Source organism: Portunus trituberculatus, chromosome 20, assembly GCF_017591435.1.
Source record: "Portunus trituberculatus isolate SZX2019 chromosome 20, ASM1759143v1, whole genome shotgun sequence".
Lineage (NCBI taxonomy): Eukaryota > Metazoa > Arthropoda > Malacostraca > Decapoda > Portunidae > Portunus > Portunus trituberculatus.
In genome coordinates this window covers 6,141,760-6,168,947 of record NC_059274.1, presented here as the reverse complement: position 1 = coordinate 6,168,947, position 27,188 = coordinate 6,141,760, and the positions used below count along the sequence as shown (strand labels likewise).

The window sequence follows — 27,188 nt, the reverse complement described above, 5'->3', positions numbered from 1 at the left end:
GACTTCTGTTTCTGCTTTATTGTGAGTGTACAAAATAAATGTACCTTCCACGAGCTGTCCACCGAAACTGCTGGCTGGGGAGCAACAAAATGCAGCTTTAAAAGCAAGTTACTGAACTGTCTCTAGAACAGACAAAAAGGAAGAGAACACAAGCCACATGCACCAAGAAGCATGCCTCTCTCTGAGTCACTTGGCTGACAGCAGGCCAGCAAAATATATGAAAAAATTACCAAGTAATACTAACTGATTATGATGATGATGAATGTCACCATGGTGACATTTATGATGAAATGAGCCAAAACATATCACGGTACTTAAATGCAGAGTGCAATATTTTATAAATGTGGGGACTGAACTTATCAAACATGATCAGAAATACAACTGTAATTTTTCTCTCTTTTTTCAACAGCATGATTTCCACTTAAAGATCAGTGGAGTGAAAGTTCAGGCTTTGTGCCCAAGCTTAGTGAAGACAGAACTGCTGGTAAATTCCATGAAGAAAGCTTTCTCTCCGGAAGTAGTGCAAGCCCTATCCAAGTTTGCATCCGGCCTCAAGGACCTGACGTGAGTACACTGGGAGCCCACCCAGGAACATCCTTAATGGAATATATATATGTGCACTTGAACAAATTAACCTTTTATCATAAACATCATACTGCAGTGATAATGCAATAAACACCTAAAACCTGGCAAGATTTGAGGAAATAAAATTAATTCAGTCTCGAACCACTGCCAACAAGATGTATACATTCATCCAGAAGAGAGGCACTTAGTTGAATTAAACTGCTTGGATTCTGATATTCCTTTACTATAATAACCAAATGTAACCAAGTCTGTCATTGCCACAATAATGTTCAACTGTAGTCTCTTTGTTCCCCCAGTGCAGAGACTGTGGCCAATGGCTTGGTGAAGCTGCTGGAGGAGGGACGCAATGGAGGTTGTCTAGTCGTGGAAGCAGAAAAAGATCCCTACTACGTGGAAGCTCCCGTCCCTTCCTAGATCACTACCTCCACAGTGCATGGAAACAGCCAAGGAGAGACAGACATATGGGTGGGGGGATGTTCATAGCTGAAAACACATCCCTGCTCTCTCTAAAACTGCCTCAATAGTCTTGCCCCATTCTACCCTTTGCTCTGAAGCACAGGTGGTGTGAGATGCCTCTTCATTTAAGTCCAGACAACACCCCTGGTGTCCATGCAGTGTTAGGAACAGACATATAAACAAAACCATCATCACTCAGGCATAATAAGCTGACAATCTATGTTGTATACAACACCAGATCTGATGAGGCCTGCATAGGCATGTAAGGTGCTAACAGATAGATGTGTCATTATCTAATGAAGTTTATGGCTAAAATTTTCCACCATTGAATTAGCTTGGCAGCTCTTTGTCATTATAGGGTTTTCTTTTTATGTTAGTTACATTATATATTTTTATACGCAATGCATGAGTTCTAATATATAGACATAAGTTGTTGTCCTGCCCATGTATGTGGCAGCTGCAGTAATCGTGACAACAGATAATCAAAGTTCATTTTACAGCATGGAGAAGATTTTGGTCTAACGTAAAATATATTACTGCATTTCATTGTTTACTTTTGTTAATATGGAAGAAATACTCAACTGGCACACCATCTCATACAAAATCAATGTAATATTGTTCAGTATAAAGCAATAAACTTATTTATATAACAGACTGCATTTTAATACATGTCCACATCAAATTCAGAATAATTTGCAAGATTTGAAATCCCATACAGCATGAGTATCACAATATGTATTTCTTTCACTAATTCAGCACTACTACACTACTCACCTTCAGCAGTCACTCAGTTCTTCCTCATCACTGAAGTAGGAAGATTTCTTGATCTTTGCCTTATGCTTCTCCTCTGTTTCCTTCAAGTGATGCCCAACAGAGATTCTCTCCTGGAAGGTCTCTGCCTCTCGTAATTCTTGCTGAAAAGATAATGTAAAATACACTTGACTGAGCAAATACTTATCTCTATAGTGATCTATTCAGTATCATCTTGTTATAATTCCTAAGAACTGAGGCCGAGACCCACCTGATATCTAATGGCTGCACTCAGAGATTCGTCCTCGAAGTTTTCTTCCTCTTCATCTACCTCTTCATCTGTGTCCCCTGACTTGCAGAACTTATTTGCTTTAGACTCAGCTTCCTTCTTTCTCTTCTTTGACTTCTTCTTTGGAGGTTCTCGGTCCCCTAGTAAGTTGTTAGGGCAAGCATAACTCAGATGGCCAAATTCCCCACACTCGTAGCACCTGCATAAAAATACATCTCAATAGCAGCAAGACAAAGGGATGAAAATAATAAGTATAAAACCTACTATTGTATAATAATAATAATAATAATAATAATAATAATAATAATAATAATAATAATAATAATAACAACAATAACTAATAATGAAGTGGAGACTCAACACTTGAACATCTGAATAGTCAAACTTTTCAATACTCGAATGCAAAAGTTCAATTTAATACTTAAAAAAATACCTGACAATCAAACATCCACACACATGATTGTGAACAAAGGCTCCCTAGCCTCTCCTCCGCCTCCCTCCACCAGTTGTGCTGCCATGGTCATCAGAATAACATTCTTGTGCATTCTGTCTGTAGTTTTTCATTTATAAACTTACATTAACAGTGGTGAAAACATCTGGTAATCAAACGGCCGCACATTTGATAACATTTAAAGCTCTGTCCTCTCCCTTCTCGCAGCTGCCAGTGTCCCGTTCTGATACCGTATTGTTGGTAATACCAGTAATCCAGTATACCAGATGCCGGTGCACATCCAAAGTCCTGCCGCAGTCTTGAGAAATACAACATTCTTCTGTGTTATCGGTAGCTTTTTAATTTAGAAACTTATGATGGCACTGAAGAGGCATATTAGTGATGAAAATAAGGAATATGGTGAGAGTGGAAGTGTTAGTGAGCCACAGCCCTCCACTATTGGATTCACAGGAATCACACCAGGAGAAAAGTTACAAAGACATTTTCATGGATAATGACTAGTCCTCCGATGACTTCCCTCCTCCTCCCCACCCTTCTCCCCTTCCTCTTCTATGTTATCCATCACCAGCCTTCATTTATGGTATGAATAAATCAATATTATAAAAAATACATTGAAATTTTTATAAACTTGAGGTTTTGCTACGATTAGAAAGAATTACCTGATTTATAGGTATCAATAATCAAATTTTTTTATACTGGAACAACTATTTGGAACATATTTCAAATTTTTTTTATACTGGAACAACTATTTGGAACATATTAAGTTCAAGTAACCACTAAAGCCAAATATACCTTACATCAAGAGCTAGGAGGTAACATATAGAAGGGAAAAGGAAAGTTATCTTCTACTTACTTAAGACTATTACATACATGTATTTTTTTTTTTTTAGTCATCCATTATCATATTCTTTTTCCTTTCCGTTATTGGACATCCAGATATTGGAGACATTTCTATTGTGGCCATCCCCTTGAAGAATACTTCCAGAGGAAATGAAGCACCTAAGGACATAGACCAGTGGTACTCAACTGGCGGACCGCGGTCCAAATCCGGATCGTCGATAGCTGTTGTGTGGACCCCAGTACACACACACACACACACACACACACACACACACACACACACACACACACACACACACTCTCTCTCTCATTCTCTCTTGGTTTTTGGAAACATCCACGATGAAAACAGGACACTTGCTTTGCAACTATTAAGCATTGCAACTTAATGAAGTAGTTCACGACAATTTCTAAAATCATCATTCGGACCTTAGACATATAGAAAACTGTGTTCTTGGACCTTCACTAAAAGAAGTTGAGTATCCCTGACATAGACAGACAGATAAATGAGAAAAAAAATTCACCTTGATTTGTCAGGATATTCTCGTCGTCTAATGAACTCAGGAGCACGGCCGTTGTCCTTGGCAATGCTTGCCTTCACTGTGCGACCAAAGAGTATGCAGCCATCAGTGTTGTCCACACATGTCTGGGCCTCCTCTCGGGTCAGGTAAAGCAGAAACGCTACACCACGGCTTTTGCGGGTCTCCTTGTCCCTCAGAATTGTTACCCTGGAAAATGGTTACAACATAAAATATATGATGTAGTTTTATCTCATACCATGCACTAAACATCTCTTGCAAAATGCAGGTGGCAGGACACTTCTTTCATACACAAGTACAACTTATGAAAACAAAGCAATCAAACACAAAAGAAAGGTACAGCTCACCTGACGACTTTCCCGAACTTTTCAAATATCTTTGTGAGGTCATTGTTGGTGAGGGAGAAAGGCAGATTGGATACATAAACTGTGCTACTGCTCGGGGCTAGGGAGGTGCCTCGGCCGGCTCCCCGCCTTGGAGCCGCCAGAGCCATCACACCACATAGCCAATGGCCAAGGCCATCTATGTGTCCTTCATCACCTTCAGCGACTATTACACTAGAGCAGCTCTGGGTAAAGGTCCCAAGTATGGTTACTTTACTAAGTGAGGGTGTGGCCTGTGAGGCCTAGTGACTACTATAGTTATGGGCCTTTCCACGGGGGTTGGGGGTGCCTTGCGACGACCCTTCGGCTCCACACGGGGTTGCCAAACCACCACTCGGGAAGCGAGGCACGACCTTCGACTGATACCCGGTAACCATTCACTACTGGGTGAGCATGGGTGCTGGTATGAGGAGACCCACGTCTGTCTGCGCTCCGCGGTCCGCTTGTTATTATTGCCGTCACCTGTCAGTCGGAAGATAATGTCTTTTCAACGGTACGTACTTCACTGTTGTCCTACCTATAATTCAGGTCACGAAAGTGACATGTCATTTTTTTTTATGGCTGCTGCTGCTGCTACTACTACTACTACTACTACTATTACTACTACTACTATTACTGGTACTACTACTACTACTACTACTGGTACTACTACTACTACTACTACTACTACTACTACTACACATAGGATTAAGTGTACGAATATTAGACAAGCCCAAATTATCTCATCCCGCTTAGGAATCGAACGCGGGGCCTCTCAGTTGTGTGAGGAAGGTGTCAAGTCAACTGTCAGCATCCCTTTAGATTTGCTCATTCGTCCTTGACGGCTGAGGCCGTTAGGGGTAGTTAGTGGCGTTATTTTTCATCAACCGTGGCATAGTGCTGCATCATTTTATGTCTGTCTGTCTGTGATATATATATATATATATATATATATATATATATATATATATATATATATATATATATATATATATATGCATATATATGCATTACCAAATTTTCATCATATTGATTATCTTCTTGTGTATGTAGTATGTATGTATGTATGTATGCATGTACTCATGATAATAAAAACAAAATAATTGTGGTCAATGGTCAATACTCATTGATAACTGACTCAGTGATACCACTCTTTCTCTCTCTCTCTCTCTCTCTCTCTCTTCAGTTTCCGGCCGCTGCCTCATTCCGCCGACCGCCGGCCGAGCCGCGGTAGCTCGGCGAGACGCTTCTGTACTGGTACGACTGAATGTATCGGCATCATTTCCGGTACCGCTTGACGCTTGTACCGTCTAGCCTCTGTGCCGGGACTCTGCTGCTTATTCATTCGGTAGGAAGCAGCAGAGTCCCGGCACAGGTGATCGATGTTAGGAATGACTTCTGCGTCAGGCCTTTGTATCGGCAGCGCCTGTAAGGAAAATACGAAAAAACACAAACAACAAGGAGGACAATCATCATCTTTCACACCACTAGTTCCTGCATCTAGCACGCCACATTCTCTCCAGGAACTCTTTTACAGCCTCAATCATCCTTCCATTCGTCTTCCCACAGAGTCCCAGCAGCACCACCATCCATTCCCTTCCTGTCATCTCCACTCTGTCATGCCCCAGCTCCCTCAGCACCACTTGCATCATCTCATACCTGTCTCTGGCATACTTCACACACTCCAGCACCACATGCTCCACCGTCTCATCCTCCCCCATGTCACACATCTGGCACACTTTGCTGCGGGACTCAGACCATCTATAATTCCTTGCATTCACATCCATGCACTGTGCCCTAGCTCGGAAGAGAAGATCCCCACCCAGGCTTCCATCATACCACTTTTCATACATTGGGGCCTCTTTCTCTCTATACCATTCCAAGGTACTCTTTTGCTCAATCCTATTCTTCCAGTCACTCAGTCCCACACCTTTCACTACTCTGTCTATCTCACTCCTCCACTTCCTTACACCCCATTCTCTACCCTCTCCATTTCTAACTATCATACTCCAGTCCTTCTCTAAGTGCCTTCCTTCTACCTGCTGAAAAGCCCAACTAGCTATTAGGCCACTCTTCACCACCATCCTGACACACTTTTCCCCCACTTGCTACTCCTGACATTCCACAGAAACACTTTTCTCACTATTCTAGCATCATTCATTCGCTCTAACCTAGCCTTATACCTTAGGGTCGCTTTTACATACCTTTCTCTAAAAGTGCTCCAACCCATGTCTCCCCTAAGGGCCTCTACTGCTGCATATCTAGGTGCATTTAGTGCCATTCTTGCAACTCTATTCTGCCCTATTTCTAACTTTTCTAGTTCACTTTCATTCCATGCAGTCACATCCATACCATACATGATGCTCGGAACAGCCACGCTCTTCCAAACTTCTCGCAGCACGTCATATTTACTCGCTCTCATCCTTGCTGCACTTCCTAGCCGACCTACCCACTGACTCACCATGCTTATCTTCTCATTCTTTGTCTTCACGCAGCCAACCGGACTCATCCACATCCCCAGGTACTTGTATTCATCTGTCTGTTGCATCTCGTTCTCACCTAGTCTCCACACTGAGTTCCTCTCATCCTCTGACCCATTCACAACCATTACCTTGCTCTTTTCACTGCTAAACCTCACTCCAAAGTCTCTTCCATACCCATCTACAACATCAAGCAAACTCTGAAGCTCTTCTGCCGACTCACTCATAACAACATCATCTGCATACAAGAGCACACATATCTTATCATTCCCCACATTTACACCTGCATTCATTCTCCTCAATCTAGCAGCCAGTTCCTCTGTATATAAGCTAAAGAGGGTTGGTGATAATATGCAACCCTGCCTAACTCCTCTTTCACTCTTCACCCAGTCTGTCTCTACATTTCCTAGTTTATACTTAGCTCTTGTATCCACATACATACTTCGCACTATGTTAACTATCTTTGAACTTAGCCCAATCTTTTCTAGCACTCTACCTAGCATTTCTCTGTTCACCCTATCATATGCTTTCTCTATGTCTAGAAAACCTAAGTATAACTTGCTACCATCTTTCTTCTTTCTCTCAATCAATTCATTCACCACAAACATATTGTCTTCAGCTCTCCTGTCCACACGGAACCCATTTTGCTCTTCACCTAACACTCCATCTCTCTCAATCCATTTACACAATCTTTCATTCAGAACTGCACTGAACACTTTTCCTACTGTGTTAACTAACGCAATTGGCCTGTAGTTTTTCAACTCATTCTTACTCTTGTACCCTCCCTTATGCAGCAAGGTCACCCTGCATTCATTCCACATTCTCGGCACTCTCTCCTCCTCCCACACCTGGTTAAACAACTCAGTCATCCTATCAATCACAACCTCTCCTCCATTTTTGTACAATTCATAAGGTATCTCATCCGGCCCTGCTGCCTTCCCATTCTTCTGCTTCTTCACACATTTCTCCACCTCCTCCCTGCTGATCCTTTCATTCAACTCATCTGCATCCTTTCTCTCCAGTGTCACACGCCCTTCACCCACATCAAAGACCTCACCTACACCTCCAATCTCTTCCCAAAACTCTTTTATTGCCCTTCTCATTTCTTCCTTATCAGTCACCACTGCCCCATTCACCTTCAGGCTCTCCACATTCTCACTGTCAGGCATCCCCTCACCCCTCAGGAATCTGTACCATTCACGACCACCTTCCACACCTTTCTCTCTAAGGGACTGAATCACACTTTTCTCACATTTAACTTTAGCATTCATTATCTTTCGCTTTGTCGCTGCTGACTCACATACGCTGTCCATGCATTCAGGTACTCACTTTCAGCCTCCTCACTCTCATGTCTCCTCTTTCTTAACTGTCTGCACACCCTATTCAGTCTCTTCCTTTCCTTCCTAGCATCTCTAATCTCATCATTCCACCACGGCCTACTTTTATGCTTTCTAGCACTTGTTCTTACATACCCTATCTGACTGGCTGCTGCATTCTTCACATTCTCTACAAATCTGTCATTCAGTTCATCCACACCATTCAGGCTCTCATCCTCCCATCTTCTCTCGCTCAAGTCCACCTGGAAATTTTCCCATCCTGCATCTCTCAACCTCCACTTTTTCCTCTTGACCTTGGCATTTGTTCCATCTCTTCCATTCAACTTACATTCTAGCACCAGCATGTTATGGTCTGAGACTATGTCAATCATCCCATCTTCATCTATCCACATGCGGTCAACAATTTCACGCATTCTCCCATTCACTAGCATGTAGTCAATCGCAGACTCCTGGTTCCTCGCACACCAAGTCACTCGTCCTTCAGCCAGGGTCTCATTCAGATTCTCCAAGTTCATCTCATTCACAAACTCATCCAGCATCTCACCATTCCTATTCATTTGCTCACCTAACATGCCTACGTGAGCATTCATGTCTCCCATAACAATCACTCTCTCTCCAGCATAATCTCTTGCAACCTTTTTCAAAACACTATATTTTCTACTATTCTCCCTAACTGCTCTATCGCCTTCCACTGTCATATACACTACCACTACAACTATCCTCTCAGCTCTGCCACTCTCATTCCTACCCTCCACTCGAACAGCTAACACGTCCTCACTCTCAGCACTGTCTCCTATGTCCAGCTCTTCCACTCTCAGATTCTTCACCTTCCTGTGGAGCAGGGCTACGCCTCCTCCTAGCTTCTCCTGTTTCTTGCGTCCTTTTCCTAACATCACAAACTCATTTCCTTCTATCTGCACCACATCCCGCAGGTGAGTCTCAGTAATACCTACCACATCTAGGCTCCATTCATTCAACTCTTTGCATACATCCTGAAATTTACCAATGCCCCATCCTCTAACATTCAAACAACCAAATTTCATACATGACCTTGCCTGTTTGTTGTCCTCTCTTCCTTGCTTCGGTGCACATCCATTCCTCATTCAGGCCGCATCTACACACACCGTAGACCTTGCGCGCACCCACTCACGCAGCCGTCCGCACATCCTCTTGTTGCCGGTCTCATTGAGGTGCACCCCATCCGGCAAGAAGTCCATGCCTTCCCTCAAGACGGGGTCCAGGTCGATGAAGCTGACGTTGCCCATCTTCTTCCTCAACCAGTCCAGCTTCAGCTTCAGCACTTCTTCCTGGATCTTGGCATTTGTCCTCCTCCTCAGCCGCTCATACCTCTCTCCCTCTCTTGGTCGACGTATCACACCCACCACTGCCACACACATCTTCTTGGCTTCAGCAGCCTTCACTGCCTCCGCTTGAGCTTGAGCTTGAGTTGGGAGTCACCCAGCATTTGCTGTCGGTGTAGCCTTTGGATCGGCGTTCTCCCATACACACCTGGAAATGGGAGAGTGGGGCAGGAAGTCTGAAGCATTAAAGCTTTCCCTCCCTCCCCTCCCTCATCATTCATCACATTCACACCTGTTCCCCATCCCCATCCCTGTCCCTGAGGGGTCCCTGCCTTTCAATCATTCTCATACGTTCCCTCCAGGCACTCTCTAAGAAATCTTTCACACCCTCAATCACCCGACCATTTACCTGTCTCTCAACACACAGCCCCAGCAGGTACTCCATCCATTCCCTAGCATTCCTCTCTCTCATCTCACTACATGCTTCTACTCCTATCTCTTCTGTCACTACACCTAACATCCTGTCTCTTGCACACCCATACCCCTCACACTCCAGCATCAAGTGTTCTACTGTGTCCTCCACACCCCTCTCGCATACCTCACACACCTTGTTTCCTCCATTCTTCCACCTATACACCCTGCTGTTCACCTCTAGGGACTTGGTCCTGGCTCTGAACAGCAGTTCCCCCCTCGGCTCCCATCATAAAAACTTTCACGCCTAGGCCGGTCCTTTCTCCGATACCATTCTAGCGTTATCTTCTCACTCATCCCCCTCCTCCACTCTGCTTTTCCTTTCTCTTCCACACGCCTATTGATTTCTCTCTTACTCGCATCTACACTTCCATGTCCTATGGCTCCTCTAACAAGCATTCCTATTTCACCCACCCAAATTTCTATATTAAACGACTCCTGTGCCCACTGTCCATACACGTTCCATTCGTACACCTTTTTTGCCCATTTACTCCCATCCATCCTCTGCAGTCTAACCCTATACCTCAACACTGCCTTAGCTAACCTTTCCTAAATGTACTCCATCCCATATCTCCTCTGATCGCCTCCACTGCCACATACCTGTTGGCACCTAACGCTATCCTGCCTGTCATGTTCTGCAGAACCTCTAGCCTATTCAGGTCTTTCCTAGTCCACACTGTTGTTTCTAAACCATACATGATGCTGGGGATAGCTACTCCTTCCATAGTCCTCTAACTACCTCATACTTATTTGCCCTGCACCGTGCTACACTACCTAGCCTCCCCACCCATTGGTTAGTCCGTGCTATTCTTTCCTGCTTGGTCCTTTCACACCCTCTTTCATCCACCCAAATACCCAGATACTTGTACTCCTTTGTTCTTCCTATTTCCTCCCACCCAGCATCCATGTCCTGTTCCTGTCTAATGCATCCCCATTTACTACTAATACTTTACTCTTCTCCCTGCTGAATCTAACGTCAAAATCCCTTCCATACTCACTCACAGCATTCAGCATTTCCTGCAGCTCTGCATGGTGCTCACTAAGGACCACCACATCATCTGCATACAGGAGAATGCTCAGCACATCATTCCCCACTTTCACTCCTAATCCTGTTCGCCTCACTCTCGCTGCCATCTCCTCCACATATAGGCCAAATAGTAAAGGGGAAAGAACACAGCCTTGTCTCACTCCTCTCTCATTACTCACCCATCCAGTCACCAGATCCCCCATACTAAACACCGCTCTTGTATTCTCATACATACTCCTAATGATTCTCACTATCTTCTCACTCACCCCAACTTTTTCTAATACCTTGCACAGCATTCTCCTATCTACTCTATCATAGGCCTTCTCTATGTCTAGAAAAGCTAAATACTTCTTCCTACCGTCCTTTCTCGCTCTCCCTATCACTTCATTTACTACATACATGTTATCCTCACCTCTTCTATCCTTCCTAAACCCATTCTGTTCCTCACCCATTACCCTATTTCTTTCTATCACTTCACTCAGTCTTTCATTCAACACACCACAGAATATCTTACACACTGAATCACACACTGCTATTGGTCTATAGTTCCTAATTTCCTTCCTACTTTTACTACCTCCTTTATGAATAAGTGTCACTCTACTTTCATTCCAGGTTGCAGGCACTCTTTCATCCCTCCAAATCCTTCCAAACAGCTCATGCAGCCCCTCAATCACTCCTCGACCACCCTCTCTGTAAAATTCATTCAGAATTCCATCGATACCTGGAGCCTTACCTCTCTTTAGTTTCTTCACATACCTCTCAATCTCCTCCATACTGATCTCTTCATTCATTCCTTCCTCTATTTTCCTATCTAGGGTGATGTTTCCTAAGTTCCTAGCTGGCTCATTCACTCCTCTAATAGTTTTCCAGTACTATTCTACCTCTCCAATCATTTCCTCCCTTTCCCTAATTCTCTTTCCATTCACTACTAACTCTTCAACATGGTCTACTTTATTACCTTCCTCTCCTCTTAAAAATTTATACCATTCCCTACCTCCTTCTTCACCCTTTCTCCTAAGTTCCTCAATAATTTTCCTCTCCTCATTCCCTCTGGCCCTCCTGATTAATGCCTTCACCTCTTGCTGCTTACTCCTATACTCTTCCCACACTCAATCATACTCTATTCTCTCTACCTCACTGTTCTGTCTGTACCTTCTAAGGCTCCTACATCTCCTATTCAGTTGCCTTCTTTCCTTCCTCTATCTCTTCCTTCCTGTCTATCTCTTTGTTCCACCACCTCTTCCCTTTCCTTTCTCTCCCTATACCTCTTGGTTCTGTCCTACCAATACTCTCCTCTGCAGCTATGGTTAATTTCCTAACTAGACTCCTATTATACTCATCCACTCCTCTCTCTGTCTGTGGCCCGTTCTCACCAGTCATCCATTCCATCTTCTCTATCGCTTCTCTAAAACTATCCCAGTCTGCCTCTCTAACTTTCCACCTTCCCTTCCCCTGTGTAGTCACTTTTACCTTCTCCTTCACACACTCATACTCCAATACCATAACATTATGGTCACTCGCTTCATCAATCTTTCTCTCCTCATCCACCCACATGCCTTTTACTCGTTCCCTCGCTTTGTCGTTGACCACCATGTAGTCAATGACAGATTCACTTTCCTTTCCACACCATGTCACTCTACCCTCTGCCATGGTCACATTCAAAATCTCAAGCTCATTCCTCTCCACAAAATCTAGTAACACTTGTCCATTCCCATTTACTTCCTCACCCAATACTCCTATATGACCATTCATGTCCCCCATCACAATTACTCTTTCATTCTTATTCTCTTGTACCAGCCTTTCAATAATCCTATATTTTCTTTCATTCTCAGCTCTCGCTTCTGCTCTTTCAACGGTCATGTAGCACACAATTAATATTATTTTCTCTCTGTCCCTGCCTACCTTATACTCTAATCTCACTGACATAACATCCTCACTCATCTCACACTCCCTTACGTCTATCTCCTCTATGTCCACGCCTGCATCTAATCTTACCATTACTCCAACCCCTCCCCCCTTCCTCTGCTGCTTACTCCTACCTATACCTATCATTCTAAAACTCTCTGACTCCAGTTCTACTCTCTCTCTCTCTCTCTCTCTTAGCTGGGTTTCAGTTACACAGACTACCTCTACATTCCATACATTCATTTCCCTGCTGAGGTCTTCCATTTTTCCAACATCCCATCCTCTCACATTCACACATCCTATCCTCAGACACCCTTTCTTTCTCGTCAGTCACGCTGTATACGTGCTCAGTACCGTTTCGGCTATTTACTGGTACGGAAAATTTTACCAGTACAGTACCGTTAAGGCTGGTACCAGTATTACCGGTACTGGTACCGGAACTTGCCCACCAGTCCGTGCACTTGGCAGGACAAGGCCCTGGCCGTGAGGGACAGAGTGGTGGAGATGAAGATACCGATAATAGTGATATCTATAGTAGCGAAGAGAATATTGTGTGTGTAGCCTCTCAGTAATCAGAGGTTAACTACTTAAACATGGTTGAGGACACAAAGTGGACAGTGGAGTGTGGGTGCCTTCTAGTGACACGGACAGCCGCCGCCGAGCAGTCTTTGGCTAACGTAAGTAATATATTGGTGTAACTCATCATTTCACGGTGGTGCCATGTCATAACCTAACGTTGGTAACCTCCAGGACAACATATCAGTGAACTAACACCTGCACATACTTATAAAACAACAAATAATTCAAATCTTGAAAACGTAAACAAACCGATCCACTGACCCGCCGCCTCTCTCTCAGCCATCATCTACCTCATCTCTCACTCATTACAGGCCAGAAAGGTCACAAAGTGGACCCATAGGCCTAATCTTTCTTGTCAGTTGTTGAGATATATCCGCAATTACCTGATTTGTGTGCTATGGAGGCTCAGCGAGAAGAAGGGCCTACCCATGACGTCACGAGCCCCAGGCTGTGACGTCATCACCAGCTCCCGCCCAAAATGCCGGTCCCAGATGCTCGACTTCCACTATTATTTATATTTGTCTCAGTTCATTTATTTCGAGTCACAAGTGCCTTTTAAGGGTTTCTAATGATAGTTCGCAGTGTTTTACGTGTCTTCCATGCTTGAGTTGAGTGAAGTACGGTGATGTAGAGGGTGTTTATGACTTGAATGGGAGGGCCAAAATACGCTAAAATTTTTACCTCCGCTATCTGTGATTTTTTATTTGAGGTTGTAGCGAAGTGTTTGTGTTTTCAAAAGATGGTTTATCATGAGAAAAGTGTGCAAGGCTCCTGAGAAGTTAAAGATGTGGACTTTAAGAATGATATGTAGTCCTGTTAATATTGTAAACAACGTCATTTTTAAATATTATTTTTCTAATAGGGCGAGTTGCCAGGTTTTGATATATCGAAATGATAGTCATAATTTTTGAAAAACGTTATCGATTCAGTTGAATGAAATTGGTGGGCTTTGAAATTGTGTTTAAGCAAGTCGAAGTTCTAATACTTTATTTAGTATATTTTTGAGCTATTTTTATTATTCCTTTTCTCGGCAATGTTTTTGTATTTTAGAAGTTAGTTTCGATTGATAACGAGTCAGAATTTTTATAACATTCGTGTCCAGCTGCCTTTTTGGGAATCCTCATTTTCAAAATGATTTGCGTAACGAATATATGTGACGTCATCAAGGGAGGGCCGACCCCCACCCCGGCTGGACCCAGGCCGATACCTGGCTCCAGGCCCGAGGGTGTGGGGTGGGTGTGTGTGTGTGTGTGGGTGGGTGGGTGTGTGTGTGTGTGTGTGTGTGTGTGTGTGTGTGTGTGTGTGTGTGTGTGTCTTTCATGGTACTTAGTGTGTGTGTGTGTGTGTGTGTGTGTGTGTGTGTGTAATTCACTATGGTCGCCCGGTAGTCACCCAGCCAGCCTTCCCCATTACGGAGCAAGCTCAGAGCTCATAGAGCGATCTTCGGATAGGACTTGGAGGGGAAAGTGGCTGTGTGTGTGTGTGTGTGTGTGTGTCTCATTTTCTTTCATGGTACTTAGCGTGTGTGTGTGTAATTCACTATGGTTGCCCGGTAGTCACCCAGCCAGCCTTCCCCATTGCATTTCTACTTCTACTACTACTGCTGCTGCTGCATACCACTCAATTCATACCATTACGAATTTTTTTTTTCATGTTAGTTTGCTATAATTCAGGTATTTTCCATCAGTTTTAAAAGGGAACCATAATATATTATGAAGACGGCCGTGTGTTCTTTATTTATAAATCTATTTATTTTTTTTTTTACAAAAATATTTATAAAAGAGCTGTGTGATTTGCTTTATGTAGATAGAAATGATAAATGCTAGATATTTAAATTGGCATTTCAATACACACACACACACACACGTGTGTGTGTGTGTGTGTATATATATATATATATATATATATATATATATATATATATATATATATATATATATATATATATATATATATATATATATATATATATATATGTGTGTGTGTGTGTGTGTGTGTGTGTGTGTGTACCGGTACAGTACCGATAGTATCGGTAACGGTTTCTTTTGCACCGGTACGTACCGGTACTGAAATTAGCGGTACTTGCCCACCACTACTAACTGCCAACTGTGAACTGACTGAGTAAGCCTACTCGTCGCGTACTCGTACAGGTCTCTCTTTCCTTCACCCAAGCCCGTGTGTTGGACTGTTGGCACTGTTAGGCTTGTTCTTAGGAATTGGACTATTCCATTAATGTCTGGGTGGTTGTGCGGCATGCACCGCCTTCTTCCCCAATAAAATACCGAAAAAAAATTCTTTAGTCTTTAGTTTGAAGGCCTGTATTACATTTTCAACGCATAAATTGAACATGTAATTGAATTATGAAAACCGAGTAAACCGAGTAGTACTCACTCAAATCCAAAACCGAGTAAACCGAGTACTACTCGGACCAAAACTGCCATCCCTATCTAAAAGCGATTACGTGTTCACCATGGTCGCCTACTGGTCACCCAGGGTGTGTGTGTGTGTGTTATACTGTTCTCGTAGAGAGAGAGAGAGAGAGAGAGAGAGAGAGAGAGGCGGGTGAATGAGATATGACAAGCACGGGGGAAGAGAAGAGGGAGTGAGAGAAGGACGGAAAGGTGGGTGTGTATGGCAGGCTGGCAGGCAAGCTGGGTTATGTCAGAAGCAGTTGTAGCCAATGACAATTGGCAGATATCACTCTTGTTTGAATTATAGGTAAGAAAACTGCTTCATCAAGTAAGGAGCTGACATACATACATATTACATATATGCATACATACACATGTGAGTGTACCCTGTTTGTTGGTGTATCATCTGGTGTGGGGCTACCAGTTGTTGCTACTGAGAAATTATATGGCTAGGATTGGCAAGGAGTCAAGTGTTCGCGTACCTATAAGGAGAATGAATAGTATTCAACCTCTTTGTATGTACCGGAAGGCTTATGTCATCATAAGCAATTTCATAAAACCATGAGATGCTTTCAAAATTCAAATGAGAAAAATAACTATAATATTTTTACAACTGTCATTGTGGATTTTACAAAATTAATGAAAAAATAAGTTTATATATAAGATCCCTAGCCATGTTGGAAGGCGTCTGCAACATTTCCTGCTTTCACAAATGACAAATTCGTCAGCATGTGGGATCATTAGTGACAAAAGTATTTCTTATTTAAATTTCCAAGCATATAGATAAATAAAATATATATATTTAACGACATACTTCTCTGTGGTGAAAATAACCCGGTGTTGTGGGTCTTCCTTTGGGCCAGCCTGAGGTAAGAGTTGGAGTGCCCTGTGCGTCTTTGGTTACGTTCGTTCTAAGCATTTCTTAATTAAGGTACAGCAAGAGCCAGGTAATTACAGTCCAAGGAAATATTCTGTCGTGTTTCTAGCAGAGTGAGACGGCAGGAAAGGATAAAAGAGACCGCCGTTACCTGTCCATTGCTGACCCTGTCAATATTTCCTGTCTTGCCCATCTTGTGAAGCGATAATTGCCCTTAATGTTGTTTATAGTGGTGCTGAGCGGACGCCTCATCCCTATGCCTCGTTGGTCCGTAGGAAACGGCAAATAACCGGTTTAGTGTTTAGGTCTTCTGTTTATAGGTCACCATACACCATCACTGACCTGCTCACGTGACCTGTCCCAAGTGTTGTGCAAGTTGCTCCGTTGGGCACTGCTAACCGCTACATCCCTCTCCAAAAATCTCTAAGTCCTGCCTGACCAATTTGCTTTTCTTGCTTCCTTCCCCTGAAAAAATAGCCTATGGTTAGCTACAAGTATTTCTCTCTACTTTTGTATCTCAGGAAAATCTTAGTCTGTCTGCACGACCTCATAGTGTATGCCAGCATCTAAACTTATTGAAATTCACTTATCCAAGGCACGTTCCTCTTTCCCTGACGTAAGCAAAGCCAAGGAGACGGAAAAGGAAGGGAGATGGAGAATAAAGGATAATGTAGCAGTAAGGAATGATAGTTATTTTCTCGTACATTATATACATGTGATGAACTAATTGCATGTGTACTGTGTTTCAGATGAGAGTCCTAGTGTTGGTGCTGGTGGTCGCCGCTGCTGTGAGTGTGAGCGGCCGCGCGCAGGACTATGAGGATAATGACTTTGCTGAATTTGAGGTGTTTGATGAAGAGGAGGAAGTGATGGAGGAGGATGATGACCAGGGGAGTGAAGAGCCCAGTCCTCGAGGTGGTGGTGTAGCAGGTGGTGGTGGAGGGGGAGGGGGAGGGGGAGGGGGAGGAGGAGGTGGTGGTGTAGGAGGAGGAGGGAGATCAAGTATGGAAGGCCAAGCAGGAGCAGCAGAGGCAGAAGTAGAAGAGGATGAAGAAGCTGTTGTAGAGGTAACAATCTTAGTTTTTGTTATATTGTATTACATATTTCCATTTTCTTGTTGAAAATCTAATATTGTCTTGCCTTTTAAGACAAAACTTCAGCTAATCAGTGCCAAAATTTCTGAGATGTCAAGAGAGACAACTGTTGTGTGATAAAAAAAATGTGAAACTCATAACTAGTTGGTGACTGGTGTTTATCTTTGAATCAGGACGAAGATGAGAATGATGAGTTTAGTCACTTCCATGATGAAGAGGAGTTCATTGGGTTTGATAGTGAGCGGCCACAGGGAGCACGCATGCCTAAGACACAGGAGGAGCCAAAGATCACCATTGCTAATGTGAGTAATTGAGGTTAATGAAGGATTCTAAATTTCGATTCTGTTCTTTCTCTTCTCTTCTCTTCTCTCTTCTTGTCATATCTGTAAAGATAATTTGAATTCTCTTTTCTTCATTTTCTTTTTTCCTTATTCAGGTTTTTCTTATTGTCATAAACTTGATTCCTGCCTTTAGCTTTTCTTAAATAGCACCTTTTGATAATTAGAAACACTATCTGATGCATGGAAAATGGCATTGTGGCAGGTTCCTCTTCACCTGCGCAGCAACTGGGACAGCTTCTATCTTGAGATGCTGATGATTGCCGGTCTCGTGGTCTATTTCATCAACTTCATCGTTGGCAAGTCCAAGAACCAAAAGTTGGCCAATGCTTGGTTCACTTCACACAAGAACCTCCTGGAGCAGAACTTTGCCCTTGTTGGTGAGTTTTGTACACTGGTCTTGCCACAGGTTTTGTAATGTTGCTGTGAGGCCCAAGTCTCTCGTACTGATACACAAAGGTTAGAATGGTCAATGATGCATTGCTATTTTGCTGATCATGGCTAAGTGTGAAAACTGTTGGGAGGAACTGCTTGTGAAAGAGAATGTTGATGTGGCAGTGGGTGTAGTGTACTGAGTGTGTCATTATCCAACAGGGGATGATGGGAAACAAGTGCCAGAGAGTGGAGGTCTGCAGAAGGAATCAGAGAATGTGTACACTCTGTGGTGCTCCGGTCGCACTAACATGGAGGGCATGCTGGTGGAACTCAAGTTTATCAAGGTACGTCATCTGAACTTTCAGAATTATCAATATCATTATAATCACTGCTGTATTTTGCACATTGATAGCTATTTACAAGGGGACAAACTAAGTTCATTTCTGTTTTTGTTATATATGAATTAAACTACCAAATTTATATGAATTATAAAGTTCCTTTGATGAGTCAAGTTTCCATAAATTTAGACTAATACATACATACATCTTGATGACATTAACTTCAGTTTATGGTATGATAGAAATATAATTTTCAAGCAGGTAACACCAGCCAAGTTTGAGTGATCTGATTTAATGATATGGTCTGTGTTCCCTAGAGGCAAGACATGATAGGAGTGGTGTCCCAGCTCATCCGTCCCTCTAGTGACCAGCTGCTGGTCAAAGTTCACCTGGATGAAATGGATTCCTTTGTGTTTGCCCTGGCCACCAAGAAGACAGCTGCCAGACTTTCAAAAGAGATGACTGACATTGTGAGTGTGCTCAACAGATATAAGGATTTTTGAAATGTTTTTCTTTTACTTTTAACAATTAGTTGGGGTTGTATTAGTGTTTTGGGAACTTGAAGTTTTTGAAATGGAAATTAGGAGGTAGCTATTGGAGAAGGACATATTCTTCTGAGACTTAAACTTTTGGATTACTTTATTTCGTAAAGTTTCTACCAATATTAGGAAACATTTTCATTTAAAAGTATTTAATTTCATTTTCCGTATATAGTCTTTGATGTATCCTTATGTGTCGTTAAGCCTTCACCTGTAGTAGCTTTGTTCAAGGGAAAGGGAATGCACTGACAACAAGGATAAGGAAAGAAATGAAGAGTGGATGACTTACAAAAACCATATATAGAAATTAGAAACTGGTTAATTGGTAAGCTTCCTTTTTAATATCAGTAGCATTGAACAGCAAAAGAAATATTGTAGTTTTTGTAAGAAAAGAGAGAAAACTGCAAGAAGATTGTTGATATTTTAGAAATACAAAGAGTGCAAGTATGACCACAAAAAGAAGCCATAAGAAAGACCTCATCCTGATGAAGAAGGTATCATTGTCAAGGATATTCCTCCTGACCTTCAAACATAAGCCCTTCTTAACAGTCTTAGCAGTCTGGCTTGACTCAGTTTAATCATCATCGGGCTAATTTGAATAATTTTGAAGAAATTATCTTTTGGATTTTTTTTATCAAATACTTTGTTGTTTTCCTGATTTATGTGGAATTCCAACATATTGCAGATCAATGGGTTGATAGTCTTGAGATTCTGTAACTTCAACTGTATTTGTAGGATCTGATTTATGCCATAGCTAGTGGAAAGCTACCGAAATGGAAAAGGTATATTTTAAAGTGTGTGATGTGTGGTTCACTCTGCAGAGTACCTTCTGTCCAGAGAAGAAGTCTGCGGACAAGTTTGGGTTTGGCTCCCAGTATGTGTTGATGAATGAGCTTGGAGAGGTGGCATCCACAGTGCTGGGAGACCCCAAGGTGACAGCTGTGCTCAATAAGTTCTCGGGAATGGTTGATTTCTTGCACTTCTCTGATCAATATTCAGGACCGAAGCAGCCAGAGTAAGTGCTGAAGCAGACCAAGAAGAGTAATCTGCTGGTATTGCTTTGCTTCTCTGTATATTATGTGTATGGTAGCAAATGGTTCACAGTCCATCCTTGTGACAAAAAACTGTGATTAACCACAAGCTGATGTTATATCATTTGAAAGAACACAAAAGGATTAACTTTTGTGGAAGTAAAGCAGATACAACTTGTATTAGGAATTATTCAAGCATTATTAATTAAAAAAAAAATCTGATTATTGATCCTCATAGGTTTCTTTGTGTTCATAGTAGTGGTTCAGCCTTCAGTCATTACATTACTGTGTTTAACTTTCATGTCTTTTAGAGGAACGGAAGGAAGGTATGATGTTGCTGCTTTTTAACCTTTACAACCTGCTGGCTTTACTTTTGCATATTTAAAGTAGTTCATTGCAACTTTAAGTTTTAAGGTATTTGACATTGAGGCTGCCATTATATATTTCTTAATTCAAAAGTATTCCTTGTATTCAACAAAAATTGATGAATGATGAATGCCAGTCACTCAGAGCTTTTGCTTTTGAAGTCATATGTCAGAAAATGAAAGCCTTATTATTAGCACAACAACTTCTATGTAAGATTTGTGCTCTATAACAGTAATGACAATTTAATTCATAGCAGATGAGGGCACAGTATGCATGCAGTAATATTACATCCTTCCTTTTCACTCCACAGAGATACACAACCAACCAAGTTGCCTGAGGTGCGCCGTGCTCTTGTTTTTGGCTTCAATTTCCCCGGGCGTGGCAACCCTTCCCTGGAGGCCATAGAGAGCATGCGGCCACTACTGCAATTAGTATTCCATGTCACAGATAAGCTGCGCCGCTTTAAGCTGAGCAAAGAGGCAAGTCCAACACTTGTTATTGATTGGGAGACTCTTTTCAAAGTAATGTTGATTGTTTTCTCATTGTAACATGGATGACTAAAATGCCATGGATACCACAGAAACATTTCTGTATTTCCAGCTTCCTATGACTTGACTTTATTTAAGGGGAGCCTTTCAAATCAATGATTTCCTCCTTTTGGTTAACTCCCTTAGACCTGCATGGGGACTGGCAACTTTGTGAGCCTTTTTTTCTTTTTTTTGTTGCCTGCCAACTTTCCCCTTTTACATATGAAAAAAAATGTTGTGCTCAGATTATATAAGGTATTCCCATTTAGCACACTGGCCTTAGAATAATAAGACATGACTGGCAAGCCATAGCTGCCAGTGGTCTGATAGATGTGACACCTTAGTAAGGTAAGATGAGTAACCTGATGGAGTCTAACCAGCTGCTATGATTCCATAGGGTAAGGCCAAGGCAGAGAAGAATCGGTCACGAGTGGAGGAGGCATTCTTGAAGGCAACTCATGCAGCCCGTGCCGAGATGGCACAGGCCAAGCGGGAAGAACGGCGCATGGAACGTGAGAAGATGCTGGAGGTGAGCACAGTGGTAGGGGGCATGCATGGGGGCATGGTATGCATTCTGTTATCTTATAGGAGTATCCTACAGTAAACATCATCAATTACTTTAAATGGGGAAACATTTCCCAGTCCATGATATTGTAAAAGTTGGAATTCATCCCTTGTCTGTTGTACACTGACACGTAACAAATGGGTTAACCCAAGCAATGACAGCTGTGAAGCAAGGCAGAGCCTGGGTTGTGACCATTTATTGATTGCTGCAAGAGGCTGGAACACCTCTGTAAGTGTATGTCCAAGCCCTGCACCAGGATGTTGAAGGGATAGCCTGGGGAAAGCTAGTCCATTTGTGACAGCTGCTTAAGAGGGGTATTCTGTGGTTATAATAATAATAATAATATATATATATATATATATATATATATATATATATATATATATATATATATATATATATATATATATATATATATATGTGTGTGTGTATAAAATGTAATACTGAAAATTAATATTTATATGGCATCACATTTCCATTACAGATTGATGACCCAGACAAGCAGAGGAAGTGGGAAGAACGTGAGCAGCGGCGGCAGATGAAGAGGCGTGCACCCAAGATGAAGCAACTCAAGGTATGAGGGTTAAGGGAGTCACATGGAACTCTCTTTCACTGTTGTCTGCATGATTGATTCATTGATCACACTCTTGGCAGCTTCTGCTGCTTGTGTGTGCTGTGCATGTTGCTTTCAGTAATTTCCGGCTCTTCAGATAAATGTTGCTCTTGAAAAACAAGGATTGCCTTGTTCTCTTAGCTCCCTAACAACTGACACAGAAATGCTGCTACTCAATGCATCTGTATTATCATTGGCATCATATTGTATTGGATTATTACTGAATTTAGCACACGACATTTATTGAGTATCTCTTCATAGTGTCTTGTGGATGGTAACACCCAACTAAAAAAGGCTTGGAGTGTTAACCATTAAGTGGTGGATGATGTTTGCCCATGTCTGTTGTGGCTGTCATCCCCCCAGCAGACAGAATTGTGGACACTTAAACTGTTTAAGAGCTTCAGAAAATACAATAGGAACTAAAGCCATTTCTTAAAGAATTATTCATGCCTGATTCCAAGTCTCTAGAGATTAGCTCTTATTATTTGAGTTTGTTGTGTTGTAACACTTTCATTCCTTATTATTTGTAGAGCAATTAATTATTGAGTACCACTGCTATGTAGGACTTTTTAAATTGACATTAATCTTTATTTGTGTAACAGCTGTTTTCATTGCATTGATTTACTTTGTTATTTGTAAAATTCAATCACATGTAAATTTCATTAGATTCATTGCAAGACAACTTGTATTATCATATGCCAGCAATGAATTCTTACAGTTATGCTTCTTAGAGTGAATTACTTCATTGTTTGCACTTGAGCACGGAATGCACGGACAAGCAGCTTAGTATTTTTCCCCCATACTCTGTATCATAAAAAAAATAGCTTCTTATACCTTCTATACATCATCTTTGCAGGCATGAAGAGATTGTCAGGAACCCTCCACAGGTATGCATGATCATTAGAAGTATATTTTTGTTGATTTTGCTTTAGCTAATAATGCAGAAAGCTTTGCTTATAATTTTGCATAATTCATATCACAAGTTTGTGTGGTAGTCTTGATTATGAAAAACAAATTAATGCAGACTTTAAATTGCTTACATATATTGATTTTATTTTTCCTTATAGAGTTAATAATGCAATTTCTTTTTCAGACTTCATAGGATGTTGGAATTGGTGATGGTAAAGAAGCAAAGCACTCGTTTAAGAGATGCTCTGATGGCGTTTCATCACTATTTATTCCTAGTGTATAGCTGTTGAAGATGTCAATCCAAATTTGAGGTCTTATTTGTATCTTGTGAAGTAAATGTGAGGTCAGTTTTATCATATGTATTATCTTCTGCTGCTGTATTCTTCAACTGTTTAGCTTATTGTTTTGTCATGTGTAAAACAGAAGTGATTGTGTTCAAGAGAGAGAGAGAGAGAGAGAGAGAGAGAGAGAGAGAGAGAGAGAGAGAGAGAGAGAGAGAGAGAGAGAAAATTCTGCAATCACTAAAAATATGTAGAGTAATTAATTAAGATTTGAAATGTTATTTAACTGAGTTGTAATTTCTTTGCAAAACTGCAGTATGAATGAAAAGATTAATTCTTGTGCCCATTTCAGTTAGTGATGGGTAGTGGTTGCATGTTTATCAGGGCCAGAATCCTAGAAATTAATGAAAATATTACATGTATAGCTCCTCTTTAATCAATTTTAGTTTTGGGACTTGTTAAAAAAAACAAGTTGTCACTTGACAAAAGTATCTTTACCCTTTGTGGTATTCTGAACATTGTATACTTAACAACACTAGATAAAAATCCAAACAAACATGTGATATTGGAATGCAAGTGAGATGATATAAAACCATCTGCCCCACAAAAGAAAAAAAATATATGAAAAGTTCACCATGTAATTGGGTGTGGGACTTATCAGTACACCTATTAGGAGTAACATTTGTACATACATGTGTCAATATATGACTAGAATTTGCATATGTGTGGAAATTACAAAAAGAAGAAAGGTAGGCATGTAAAAATTGGTAACATGGCATTAGAAGAGCCACACACATATTGCATCCAGGATGACCAGGGGTAAAGACACTTTCTGCCAAGTGTACTTCCTGCCATTAAGTACATGTGGTAGGGATTATATCTGCACTCTTGAGCTGATTTGTATGTAGCTCAGTAGACTAAGGATCAGTCTATAGTCACATAATTGTCAGTCAATGTTGTCTTCAGTGAGATATGGTGTAAATACCAGCCTGTATATACAGTCTACATGAAGCGATCAGCCCATGAGTGCACAGGTGCCTACTCTCACTGCACATGTGCCGCTGGTCTCTCTGAGTGCCATGGGGAGGTATTGTGCAGTGGCACAAACCTCAGTGTGAGATGTCACCTGTTAATAAAGTTGTTTTCATCCGTCACAATGAAGCGTTAGGGCCTGCCAGTATTACGTGCACATGTGAACACAATCTGTTAGTGTGGTAATGGCCTCTCATTATGAGTTGCTCTCCCTGTGATACATGTAGGAATAACCCTATCTGTATGTTGAAGTTAAATGTGGTTGCATTTTCTATGCTAGTGTCACAGTAGGAGTTAGGGAAGCATTGTAGTAATGAGTTTTTATATGAATTCAATATGTGGACTTTAGTCATGATTACATTTTAAGGAACATTTATCTTCATGAAAATTTGCAAATAATTGTATATACTTTACATTAAAGCATAGCACCAACATTACTATTCTCTTGAAGCAATATCACAATTCCATCAACTCTTGAATTGTTTACTAAAGGACTTGGATCTATTTTATTGTGTTTGTGAATGCAATTTGTTAGGGCCCTGTTACTCCTCAGTGTCTGTGGACCAAGTGACCAAGATTGAACAGTTTTGATCCATGTGAGGGTTTACCTGGGTAACTCTCTCTGCAGCTGTAGACTTTGAGTCACACAGCCCTAAGAATATCTAGCATCTACCTTGCTTATGTAATTTTTTTTTTTCCCCTTGGGGAAAAAAATCTGCCCTTGGAGATTTTTAAGAATGAAGTACATACACAAGAATGGCATGAGTTTAATTTCCTTCATCTTTGGTTATGTATTTGTGCAAGAATGATGGAGAAAAATTTCCATATTATCTTAAATGTGGATGGCTGAGTGCAAGTAGTCTGACTGGCTGATGGCTGTAATCAACATGTGTGATACAAGGGAGAAAGAAACAAAGCGATGTCACAGGATTTTACATTTGGTGTAAGAGTAAACACAAGAGATACATAAAGTAAAAATGTGGACCATTATAGAGAAGGAAAATTATAATAATTGGGAGAGAAAAATGTCAGGTTTGTGCTATAGTAGTCTAGATTCTCACTTGGTTTCTAGAAGTCTTAGAAACAAGATGGCAGAATTTTTCTTGGTAAATATCAATACTAAAAAAATAAATAAAGTAAATAAATGAATAGATAAATGGAAAATTGATACTGTCGTGCATCGTTGCCAACGATTCACTTTATTTTGTATACAAGTTAAAATTAGGTTAGGTTAGGTTTGGTTCAGGATTTAGTTAGTAAACAGGGGGGGATCAGGGGAGGCGTAGTTCCTCCCCACCACGGCAAGTCTAGAGATGGGCTCCCGAGCAGGGCCGTTTCTAGCAATAGGCGGACAAGGCGATTGCCTAGGGCCCCCAAGCCACCAGGGGTTTAAATTTCCCAAGTCACCTAGGGGCTCCGACGAAAAATTGAAATCTAGGGCCCCCCCAAACATTTTCTTTCCTAGGGCCCCCACAGAGCTAGAAACGGCCCTGGGCCTGGTTCCGAGGGGCGCACGGCCCCGGCTAGTCTAGAGCGAATCGCTGACAACGTTGCTCATGAATAATATAAAAACGGTCGCCTCAGCCGCCGCCTCCGCCGCCAAGTGTAGTTTATGTATTTTCATAGATTCTTTTTATGTGTTTTTGTTGATTTTAGAGCCGTTTTTTAACGCGTATTTAATATTCCCCCACCCAAAAGCCATGATTTCCCACAGGTACCCCAAAATCGTTGGGGAAGAGCGGTAGGCATAGGTTGGAAAGTCATAACTTGAAAACTACGCATTTGCTACAGAAAGTGATGAAGAACATCAATCAGTTCACTATATATCCCGCCAGGGAATTATTGTATTTTCAACCAATACACCTCACGTAACTATACACATTCTTACGATCTAGATCACATTCTACGAGCATTTCTAACCCCATTTTATCCTATTGGAAACGATATATATATATATATATATATAAGTTTACTTGGAGCGTAGTACATTGACGATGCTTATTAGAATGAAACCGCCACATAAATTTCAAAATGTATCTGTACCAGTTAAAACACTGTTTGGACAGTAAAGGGGAGAAGATATCAATGATTATGTGAAGGTATTAAAAGTGAAACTGTTGCGGTTGCCCTCTACGAAAGAAGGCATTTTGAGTACCTTGCCTCTTGGTCTAAATGAATTCCATGAAATGAAACCTCAAAAATTACACCGCTGTGTCTTACCGGAGAGGTGAAGAGATTCCCAGGCCGACGGAGGTGCGTATAGGTTTGCAGCTTCGTCAATAAACACGTACAACCTCTTTACTTTCTGTATATCGCACCTTAAACACTGCTGTTACTAAAAATTTCATATTGTTAATGTTTTCCTGCCAGAATAACACTCCGCTTCACCTCACTCCACTTGACACCCATTTTAACTAATGACGGTGAGCCTGTATCAGATCGCATGAATTATCTTGAAACAAATGAAACATGTAACTGAACCAGTGAACCTACTGTGGAAGGTCTTCGTTGGTGGTGTGTGAT

The 27,188-nt window shown here is 41.5% G+C and overlaps 4 protein-coding genes across 11 annotated transcripts in view; 2 read left to right on the top strand and 2 right to left on the bottom strand.

Annotated features, from left to right (window-relative positions):
• Positions 1-1,693, top strand: part of LOC123506749 (15-hydroxyprostaglandin dehydrogenase [NAD(+)]-like) — a 28,539-nt gene extending 26,846 nt beyond the window's left edge. For all 3 annotated transcript variants that reach the window (XM_045259045.1, XM_045259046.1, XM_045259044.1), the window contains 2 exons: positions 410-564; positions 882-1,693. In XM_045259045.1, coding sequence (XP_045114980.1) covers positions 410-564; positions 882-999 — 273 coding nt within the window. In that variant the 3' untranslated portion in view covers positions 1,000-1,693. The remainder of the gene's footprint in view (positions 1-409; positions 565-881) is intronic.
• Positions 4-26,901, bottom strand: LOC123506752 (zinc finger CCHC-type and RNA-binding motif-containing protein 1-like). 2 transcript variants are annotated; one of them, XM_045259050.1, is made up of 6 exons: positions 26,886-26,901; positions 4,255-4,752; positions 3,893-4,096; positions 2,063-2,279; positions 1,815-1,955; positions 4-74 (listed from the first exon to the last, which is right to left on the bottom strand). In XM_045259050.1, exons 2-5 carry the CDS (start codon positions 4,398-4,400, stop codon positions 1,818-1,820), a joined length of 705 nt encoding a protein of 234 aa, XP_045114985.1. In that variant the 5' UTR covers positions 4,401-4,752; positions 26,886-26,901; the 3' UTR covers positions 4-74; positions 1,815-1,817. The 2 variants fall into 2 exon arrangements, with proteins under 2 accessions (XP_045114985.1, XP_045114984.1); XM_045259049.1 differs by lacking the exon at positions 26,886-26,901 and having other exon boundaries at positions 1,816-1,955; positions 4,255-4,765.
• On the bottom strand, positions 11,859-13,318 carry LOC123506751. The gene is made up of 2 exons (XM_045259047.1): positions 12,119-13,318; positions 11,859-12,086 (listed from the first exon to the last, which is right to left on the bottom strand). Exons 1-2 carry the CDS (start codon positions 13,052-13,054, stop codon positions 12,063-12,065), a joined length of 960 nt encoding a protein of 319 aa, XP_045114982.1. The 5' UTR covers positions 13,055-13,318; the 3' UTR covers positions 11,859-12,062.
• Positions 16,451-25,422, top strand: LOC123506748 (PAT complex subunit CCDC47-like). Of its 5 annotated transcripts, none has more exons than XM_045259040.1 (12): positions 16,451-16,649; positions 17,407-17,724; positions 17,925-18,053; positions 18,295-18,469; positions 18,684-18,808; positions 19,120-19,272; positions 20,163-20,356; positions 20,684-20,698; positions 21,049-21,217; positions 21,663-21,794; positions 22,315-22,404; positions 23,537-25,422. In XM_045259040.1, exons 2-12 carry the CDS (start codon positions 17,407-17,409, stop codon positions 23,543-23,545), a joined length of 1,509 nt encoding a protein of 502 aa, XP_045114975.1. In that variant the 5' UTR covers positions 16,451-16,649; the 3' UTR covers positions 23,546-25,422. The 5 variants fall into 5 exon arrangements, with proteins under 5 accessions (XP_045114975.1, XP_045114976.1, XP_045114973.1 ...); XM_045259041.1 differs by lacking the exon at positions 16,451-16,649 and adding an exon at positions 16,665-16,727; XM_045259038.1 differs by lacking the exon at positions 16,451-16,649 and adding an exon at positions 23,300-23,330.
• Positions 26,902-27,188: the final 287 nt, after the last annotated feature.